Source organism: Oryza sativa, chromosome 5 (genome assembly GCF_034140825.1).
Source record: "Oryza sativa Japonica Group chromosome 5, ASM3414082v1".
Classification (NCBI taxonomy): Eukaryota; Viridiplantae; Streptophyta; class Magnoliopsida; order Poales; family Poaceae; genus Oryza; species Oryza sativa.
The window spans coordinates 15,744,156-15,754,348 of record NC_089039.1 but is presented as its reverse complement, the minus strand read 5'-3'; the positions used below and the strand labels follow the sequence as shown (position 1 = coordinate 15,754,348).

The 10,193-nt window shown below is 40.5% G+C and overlaps 1 protein-coding gene across 3 annotated transcripts; it reads left to right on the top strand.

Moving 5' to 3' along the window:
* Positions 1-2,474: 2,474 nt before the first annotated feature.
* Positions 2,475-8,262, top strand: LOC136351272 (uncharacterized). Of its 3 annotated transcripts, none has more exons than XM_066310672.1 (6): positions 2,475-2,817; positions 4,620-4,703; positions 5,309-5,490; positions 5,599-5,796; positions 7,633-7,692; positions 7,893-8,262. In XM_066310672.1, exons 1-6 carry the CDS (start codon positions 2,511-2,513, stop codon positions 8,043-8,045), a joined length of 984 nt encoding a protein of 327 aa, XP_066166769.1. In that variant the 5' UTR covers positions 2,475-2,510; the 3' UTR covers positions 8,046-8,262. The 3 variants fall into 3 exon arrangements, with proteins under 3 accessions (XP_066166769.1, XP_066166770.1, XP_066166771.1); XM_066310674.1 differs by having other exon boundaries at positions 2,561-2,817; positions 3,997-4,703; XM_066310673.1 differs by lacking the exon at positions 4,620-4,703.
* The last annotated feature ends 1,931 nt before the right edge of the window (positions 8,263-10,193 follow it).

The following is a 10,193-nucleotide window of genomic DNA, read 5'->3' as shown; positions in this document are numbered from 1 at the left end:
CGCCCCTGACAGGCAGCACCCCCATTCCTCCCTCTTCACTATGTGGCTTCTAAAATTGTTGCTTATCCATCCTTTGCTCCTTGTTTTTCAGCCATGCCTCCCCGCACTCGCCATGGTCGTCGTGAGCCCACGCCCGATCCCGTCAGTGAGAATGAGGAGTCAAGCGGAGATGAGTATGTTCAAAGTGATGATGAAAATATGGAAAATGTTCAGGGTGATGAGATGGAAGTAAGTGATGATGGTGATGATGGTGATAACAATGGGAGTGGAAATGGTGAAGATGATGAGGCAAGTGATGATGGGAGTCCTCTTGATTCCACCATCCAATATGTGCTTAATTTGAGGAATGTTCAACAATACACTATCCTCCGTCATCATGATCAATTCCGGAGGCCTAACGATTGTAATGATCCAAGATTTCATACACGGTTCCAAAAGTCCGTGTATGAACAAGTATATGCCAACAAAGCCTTCGCCGAACACAAGTGGATTTCGTGGAGGCACATTGGTGAGACACCGGAGTTTGAGAATTTGCAAGAGATGTTCCGGACTGTTGGGATTGATAGAATTGTCACCATGAAACAACCTTTTGATGAAGATCTCATCCGGCAATTCTATGCCACCGTATGGGTGTCCGGCGATTGTGATGCAATGAAGTGGATGTCGGGGACCCTCCGATGCTCTATCAACCGCCGTGAATTCAAGGAGCTCTTGCACATTCGTTTCAACAACGGGGATGACCTTCATGATGAGCACACCCACAATCCCTTCCCCATTGATCACTTTTCTCTGTTTTATGAAGAAGGGGGAAGGCACACATATGGAAAGGTGGCGGGTTTGAGGGCTCTCCCAAGTGTGATCAACCGCATAGTAAGGGCCACCATCCTCCCAAGATGCGGCAACAATGATGACATACGCGGAGTTGCTTGGCATGTTATTGATGCCATTATAGATGGTCATCGGTTTGATGTTATCAACCTTATGATGAAGGAGATTGCCATCTCAAAGGGGACTATTGGACAAGGAATCTATTATGCTCCCTACATAATGAGGTTGATTCAAAGCAAATTGGGAAAAATTGGTCACAATTTAAAAGAACATAAGGAGTACAAGCCTCGTCTCCAACTCTCCTCCCCTAGAGCTCCTCGTGTGCGCCAACCAACATTCGATCAAGGTGCAAGCTCAAGTGCAGCCCCCCCTCCTCCTCAAGGGTATGATCCAAGTGCTTTATTCCATCCACAATATGTCTACTTTGGAATGCAACCAAATGACTTCTTCAACCCGGTCCTTGGAGCTATTAATACCCTAAGTGAAAGCATTCAACGCTTATCCACCGAGCATGAACCATTGCATGAGGATGTTCGTGGCTTGCGCACCGATGTTGGCATCTTGAATACTTCGGTTTGTGAGTGGTTTGGAGTTCACCACCTTCGGAGTGAAGGAAGGACTACCCCGAGTGATCGAGGCTTGGGTAGTCCTCTCCGTGGGCCGGCTCCCGCCTTGCCCACCCCTTGACGAAGGGGGCATGCGGTGGTTTCGTGGTTGAGCGGTGGAGTTGGGCTCGCCTCAACGGGGAGTAGGAAACCGGCGAGTTTCCGAACCTCGGTGAAAAATCTCTTGTCTCATTGTCTCATTTGATTGTCGCATTTACATTTGTGCAATTTACATTTCTAGAGACATACTTGAGATCATATCACCCTAGGATTGCAAAACATTAACATAGGAGCGTGATTTACTTTCCTAGAGATATAATTGAGCCACTATCACCCTAGGTTTGCAAAACATAACTTAGTTGCTTAGTTAGAGTTCACCCTCACCAAGCCTAGCAACTTAGGTTAGATTTGATTAGGTGTTATTTAGTTTTTAAATCGCCTATTCACCCCCCCTCTAGTCGACATCTCGATACTACAACGACGACGCCTGGCGATGGGTGGGGAGAAGGCTGGCAGCGAACAAGAAGCTTGGCGGTGGCGAGCGTTGGGGGAAAGGGTGCATGCATCAAGGGCGATGCGACCGCAACGGGCTCGATGGGGGTGACTATGAGCTGGGGGGAGGGTAGGAGCGTGACGAGGCGGAAGCCCTAGCCCTCACGCGTGCTCGTGAAGACGACATTGCAGTTGTAGTTGGGACCCGCCACACCCCGCACGTGCGCAAGTCCATGACGTGAGCGCTCCCGGTCATTAGGAGCCACGTCAGCTGGCGGCCTCCGCCGTTGAGCTTTTCCCTGCCAACCGACACCCTTCTCCCCACCCATTGGCGAATGCCCTAGAGGTTTGGGTTGAGATAGGAGTAGAGGGGAGTGAGGTGGAAGAAGATTGCTAGTTGGCTTGTGGGTTCCACGTGGGCCCTGCACTGACTCAGCCACCACGTCAACAAAACCGGAAAGCAATACTACCTTGGGATTAAAAGTGGACCGTTTTGCAAGATTAGGGGTTCAGGGCCGTTTAAAACTCAACGACAAGATAAGGGACCTTAGATGAACTTTTTTGGGAGATGAGGCGCCTGTGCATATGACCCATAGGCAGGCGACAACGCGGCAGCAGAGCGCTGCACGACCTCCGCCTCCCCAATCCGTCCCGTCTCCTCGCCCGCCGCCCTCGACTCCCGTCTCCTCGCCTGCCGCTGGCGCCGATCTCCATCCTGCTAGCAGAGGTGGCGCCGGCGTCCTCCTGCTCCCGCCGCATTCGCATCCTAATCCATCCCATCCGGCCTCGGCCTCGAATTTCGTCTCCTCGCCCGCCGCTTGCGCCGATCCCCATCCTGCGAGCAGAGGTGGCGCCCGGCGTCCTCCTTCTTCCACCGCATCGTCGCTCGCCGGTGAGCATCCCTCCCTACCCACACCTCATCAGGTATTCTGCGTTATCCCTCAAAAAGTTTGGGGGTTCAACCGAAACAGGGTTAGATCTGCCTCTGCCCAGCTCCACCTACTTTCAAGTTGTTAATTTTGATTTCCGTTTTTAGCAGATGTAATTTGGTTATTGAATCTCATCCAAACACCCTTAGAACGAAAAATGTAAGCTCACATAATTTGTACTCATCCAAACTCACATAAATTTCTTAAGAAGAATCTAGACCACAAACTACCCATAGTCACACAAAATATCTTTTTATCAAGGTATATTCTTATAAGTAATTTTTATTCCACAAAATTTTCTAAAGGACATACTGTGACACTTGGCATGAATCTAATTTAACATTCTTTCTTTATCAGGTTATAAATTGAAACCATTGAACGTACTTTGTCTTCCCGTCCCTAAAACATTGTGATATATCTGTAATATTTTAATATTTTTAATTTTAAAAATAATTTAGACTAATAATATAGATATTTAAATTAGGTAATTAGTAAATTCAAATCAACTATAGTTTGGAATAAAAAAACAAAATGATATATGCCAAGTACAATCTAATAACAATAGAATGTTAGAAACAATATGAATTTTGCTAGTTTAGCTAGTTCAAAAATGAAAATATTGAATTAGCAATAATTCATAGTGAAACTACAGTTTAGAAAAAAAAAAAAGCACACGGCCCAGTCCAGGCCCAATCAGGAAAAGTCAACGCTTTCCTCCTCTCTCTCTCACCGCAAATCCACCTCCTCTCCTCCTCTCCATGAGCGGCTGAGCCAGGGTCCCTTTGCTCTGCTCTCTCTGCCTCCTTCCACCGCCGCCGGCAGTGCCCTAACTGCCGCCCTTGACCTCCCGCTGCCGTCTGCCTCCGTCCCTCCCAAAGATACCTCGTATGAATAAAGCAGGTTCTTTGCTCGGCCGGAGTTGGATTATGGGCTCTTGGTGGTCATTTGGTTGGACTCCTGCTTAAATAGTCCTACCTTACTTGCGTTTTCCAGCGATTCCGGGTGGAAATTTTCAATTTTCTTGTCTGCCTTTTGTGTCATTCTGTGCAAATCGATTTGTTGAGATTTTCTTTTTCCACCTAGTAATAATAGATAGAGAAGCTTATGTTTGTGGGGGGAGAATAATCTTGTCTGCCTGTCAGGTTCTGCAAAGCAAATAAGGGTTGGAGGAGCTGATCTGTGCAGACCATTACTTCTTCAAAATGTTATATGCAGTTTTAATTACTCTATTACTGAAGTATGATTGTTCTCACTTTCATTACTCTATTGCTGAAGTATGATGGTTCTCACTAGTGTTAGCTCACACCCTTTATGATTTAGTTTGCACTCTCTGAAGAAAAAAGAGAGGGTGGGCGTCGGTCATATCCAATGCATGACCAGATTAATAGAGCTTTATGTGGATGTTTGAGCATATAACCATGTCTGGGATTTCGCATATCCTCTTTTATTTTGTTTTCTATTTAAAATGGTTGCAAAGTTCGGTTTAAAAAAAAATGGTTGCAAAGTTCAAAATTTACATATGACAGAATGGGTGCCTTTTATACTCATAATAAAGAAGGAATTGATGCCTGTTTGGTATATTGGTCCGAAACGACCGGTGCCAATGCTTTTAAATATTTTTCGCTACTTTAGAAAATAATTGATGATGATTTCTTATAGAGAAAATCCAAGAAATGCCATTGACTTAGGGATGCTGTTCTGTTGAATTAGATGCTGTTCTGTTGAATTGCTAGTCCATCTTTTGTTTAATCCATGTATCTAACAGGCAAAATGGGCCCAAGAGTTGTATTTATGTTCATCATCGCTGTAATGCTTTTGGGAGATACAAGCTTGGCCTTTGATAATGCTGGTATGTGGTGGTCTTTTACTGTTTGATTATTTGTCTGCTGTAAGCATTATGCTGCTTACTGTAGTTTCTTCAACTTCCAATGTAATTTTGGTAATATTCTGGAAATGAGGTTACTTAACTAAAGGTAGTGGAGATATAAAACTACAAATTCAGAATGAATCTTCATGAAAATAATGGCATGCAGCAATTGCTACTATTCCTTGTTTGGATCAAAATATTACAATCCCTTTGGATGTTTAAGGACAGTAAGTAGGAACTGAAGTTGACGAGCCGAATTATCTGGGTATTGACTACTCCCTCTGTCCCATATTATGGTTACTTATAGCATTCATATTTTGTCCCAAAATATAACTACTTCTCTACCTACTCCCCCATCATATCTGGGAGATTATTCATATTTTGTCCCAAAATATTTTTGTAACTATTTTTCTACCTACTCCCAAAATATAGCATTCATATTTTGTCCCAAAATATTTTTTTTCCTCATATCTGGGAGATTATTCTTGACAGACTGACTGATTGCCTATATCATCAAATTTCATATATATATAGATATTTGTCTGTACTTTTAGTTAGCTTCTGATGTTCTACCTTCTTTATTTTAGTTGGTGAAAAGATTTCAAATATGGAAACATCCCTGACAATGAAGGTAGATCCACAACTATGCCAAATTTGTGAGGAGTTTGCCACAGAAGCTCTCTTCTATCTTAATGAGAATGAGACCCAAGTTGAAATCATTGCCACTCTTCACCAAGCTTGTTCAAAATTTCCTTCTTTTAAGTTGGAGGTATTGGCATTTTGCACTAATCTTCAACTTCAAGTCTTCAATCTTCTTTTAAGATAATGTTTAACTTCTAGCTGTGTCAATGCACTAAAAACCATTTCTGCATGGCAGTGTACAAAATTGGTGGATTACTATGTTTCTCTTTTCTTCACAAAAGTTACTTCTTTAAGCCCAGAAGAATTTTGTGAATCAGTAAGTCTTTGTCACAAAGTGACATTCATTCGTCTCCCAAGACATGAAGATTCTTGCGACCTTTGCCATGAGGTGGTTGATGAGATCCTTACTGATCTTGAAAATCCTGATGTGGAGGTATTTCTTCATTTAATCAATTTATTATTTTTATTCAGTCTATTATTTGCCTATAATCTGTGACCACTGGTTAAATCGATGTGTTTTAAAACTACCAAGGAGACAATTTCAGTGTGTTAATTACTTGCTATCTGACGACATCTGCCATTCCTCTCTTCATGATGTGTTTATGTACCATGTAGATACTGTGCTTGTCTTGGAGGTTTATATGTACCAAAGTACTGAACTACCAGCCACTCCATCTAGTATTTATCTGTAAAAGCATGCAGACAACCATGGTAGGAAAATATGTGGTATGTAGGTACTTATTGTCTGACCCAGAATATATTGACTGGGGATGGAAATATAAACCAAGGCAATTGAAAGCAAATGATGCATCTGTGGTGCTAGGTCCTGAAGAGCCAATACACAATATGTGTGTGTTGGAGGCTTAGGGCTCTAGGCCCCTGGTCATGTCAGCCCGGCTCCATGGTGCTAGTTGGTGACAGGAGAAGGCATGTCCTGAGAAGGGCACATGACCAAAAGAGATTCGGATAATGAGAGATAGGTGTCCTAAGAATAGGATCTTTAAAACCAAAGAAGACTTAGAGATAATGAGAAATAGGTCTCCTATGAATGGAATATGTTTAAACAAACTAATAGTAGTATTATCTATTTATCTGAACTAAACAACCTGAAGCTCAAGAAAATTATATTACTATCTAAGTTCAGTTATCTGGCATCTGTTAACAACCATGTGTTGATTCCACCTATACTACCATCTCAATATGATATCCCTCCCTCGGTTATCAGTTTATCCTCAGGATGAAATGATAAAAAAAATGACATCAGAAATTGAGGATGTCTTCTCATGAGATATGAGTGCCTCTGTCCATGTTTCCACTGTGTGAGAACCACCTATTAAGGAGTTTGGTGAACCTGACACGTGAAAGTCTAACAGTCTGTTGTTTGGGCATTAAGGGTTTGTGTCATTTCCGATGTTGTTATAGATTTTTGTCTGTCACTTGAGTACATATATCCCATTTGGCCTATTACAATACAACCCAGCATTGCTATGTGCAGACTAGCGACCCAAAGATGATTTAGCTTCAAATATTAGATCTTGTGCTTCTGTGCACTTGTAGTGGCACCTGACCATCATCAGCCTTTTGTAACTTGAAAGTTAACACCAGAGAATTTGTGATTGTAGAACACTCAATTGGTGACCAGCTTGACAAAAATACCAACACATATATTCTCCAATTATTAGGATCTTTGTTGCATTTTACCTGGTTGCTGGTGATCCATAACTCCCATAAGCCTCAAAATATGCAACCTCTGGTTGATAATCAGCTCCATCGTCTGCTCTTTAGCTTATCAGCAGCAGCCAAAATTTGATTATATAAAACTTAACTTTAGAGTTGATCTTGACTTTTTTTTCATTTTAGTTTATTTTTCAGCACTGGCTTTTAAGTATCTAAGAACACATATATAAAAGTTTTACCCACAAATGGAATACCTTTTAAAATTCATGTCCATAATGCCATTTGATATTTGTTTAGAAAAAAAATTGCATGCAAAGGTCTGCACTTCCTGACATACCAGTTCTTGCCTATGATTTCTAACTTATTTGATGGTTTCAGTAGTTTAGTCTCTACTTGCCAGGAACTATTACCAGTGGCTTTGTTCTTTATAGTGTAAAAACGTCATCTTTTATGCAACAAAATGCACATTGCAATATTGTTTTATTATTATTTATTTTGGGGACTACTACCATGTGTACTTTGCATCTTTAATTGATATAAGTAGTTTCTAAGAAAAGAAAATTGAAATTTTGCTTTGGTTTACTTTTGGCAGCTTAAGATAATCGAGGTACTTCTGAAAGGATGCAACAATGCAGAAAATTTTGTACAAAAGGTGATCGTCCAGTGCCCCAAACTCTTTTTCCTTTCTAGTTTCAATATCCTTTTCTTTTGAAAATTTTACATTCTGGTTTGACTGAAAAAACTAAGCATGCAAGTATCACATGTAGTTTCTTTGACAAACTCCCCTAAAATGGAGTATCACTTTGATTAATTCAGTATGATTTGTCTGAACCGTGTCTTATTCCAATTCAGTGCAAGAAGTTGATCATCCAAAATGCACCAATCATACTAGAACATATCAAGAAGTTTCTGAAGAAGAGAGATTTCTGCAATTCTATCCATGTATGTGGAGGCAAGATTATTCCTGCTAGAGCAGGAGACCTTGGGGCCCTTTCTGCTGCCTGAATTATCCTGAGCGGTGTACAGTTTTACAACAAAGTTTAAGGGTGTACATGCAAAAAAATCTGCCCAGGCAATGTATAGTACATTTATTTGCGTCTGTAGAAAAATAAAGCAAGCAGTCAACTTTGTAAAGAATACAAGCCTATTTTGTTGTGTCCATAGAACACGAGGGCCATGTATATAAACTTTACTTCAGCATATGTATATAAAATTAATCATACTACTTGGTGCACAGTAATAAATTACTTCTATATCTGAAATCAATGAAAACTATATCGATAGACTTCTCAAATGAGACAACAGCAACAGGTAATTTTCTGGAAGGTATATAGCATATTTGATGAATTGATGGAGAACTTGATATGCTCGTCAACCCCGGCTACTATGGAGGCCGGTGGCTTTATCGGAAAGTTCAGGCAATTGTAGCCAAGGTACCTGTCAATTTGGACCAAAATTCAGGTTCAGGAGCGGGTGACCGGTGAAGTGTCATGACATAAGAAATTTATGTCATTCTGAATACCTTACTACTGTAGTAAACTAACGTGGAAAGATGCATGCAAACTTGCTTCAAGCTGAAACACATTGCATCTTTCCACCAAAAGATGGCTCCTCCATTCCAACGACCTCAACCACTCTTCTCGAGCAAACTCTCCAACCTTCCTCTTCAGCGAATTCAACCACTGTGAATTCTACAAACAAATTAAATAGGCGTTCGTCTATATTTTCTCTGGATTTTGTAGTGACAGAATAGGGATGTTATTACGTTGGAGGGCACAATGATCATCGTAAACTCTTGCATTTTTTTTCCGATTACACGGAAGAAATTTACGCACACACAAACCACTACATACATGGCACGCGCACACCACTAAAGACAAATCTTATGACTTCACTAGCGTACACGTATATCGAAGTATTCCTAGGCAACCACGATTTGAATCTTAGTAAGTAATATCATGTATCCACGACTCAACATTACATCACGTTTGTGCCTAACGCCAAAAACTCAATATTTCGGCATGGGTGGATAATGAATTAAATCATTTTCAAGTAGTCCTGAGATCTGATTCTCTTTTTTTTTTAGGAAAAACCTCAGAAGAGGACAGGGAGAGCCTGTTTTCATTAAAGAAGAAGAGACTTGACCTAGTTTTTTTAGAGGAAATTGGGCCCAAAAACCTTACATAAGCACGGTTTAAAGGGGAAACCGGACAAAACCCATACGGAGAACAAAGAAAAAAACTTAATTGCCCAGAGATATCAGGCGGGGCGTTTTGTCCTGAGATCTGATTCTCTTTTCAAAATTTAGTGATTGGTTAGGTGAACTTAATTGCCCAGCTGATTCAATAAGACGGCCAACCAATAATTGTCTCCGTTACATGATTATATTCCTAAATATGCGGGAGCGATAAGAGCGCTTTCATCAGCTGTCCCTCCCAATAAGATTTTGGTTTTGATGGAAATGCCCATCAATCTTTTTCAAAGGTTGAATAATGTTGCTTCATTATTGTTGCTTGTATTTTTGGTCTTGCTCGCTCTCTTGCGCTTTTCGTCCTTTGGCCATTATATATGTTTGATATGTAGCTAGCAAATCTTCCCGTCTGTGTCCTCATGACAAGAAGGGCCGGGAAACTATACTATTGTGATGGATTTATGATATGTTGTTTATGTTATCACCAGAACCAATATCATGGCGTGTTCTTTTCAGCTCAATAAGTTGGTAGTTGAATATATATGACAAGACCGGTTTATATAAGGTCAAATGAAATATCATTTAGTAAATTGAGCCAATACCAGCCAAACAAACGTCTTATACAAAAGATATGTGTGCAAACTTATCTGTTTTTATTCACAATTTTGTGCATCCCTACTTCCTATTAGAGAAAATCTAATCTATACCACTAAGTTTATCCAGGTTCAATAATTTGGCAATAACATTTTATCTCTTTATAATCTTTTTATGTTGTTTTTAATGTAAACCATCTTTCGCATGCTACATAAAATATTTTTGTGCTATTATCTTTTGTGTAAGCAAATTCTCTCTCATATTAGACATAAAAATATTTTTCTGAAAAAATAAATATAAAAAAAACTTGAAACTTATATACAAACTTTCATATTGTGTAAAGAAACCACGTAATTTTTTTTATATTT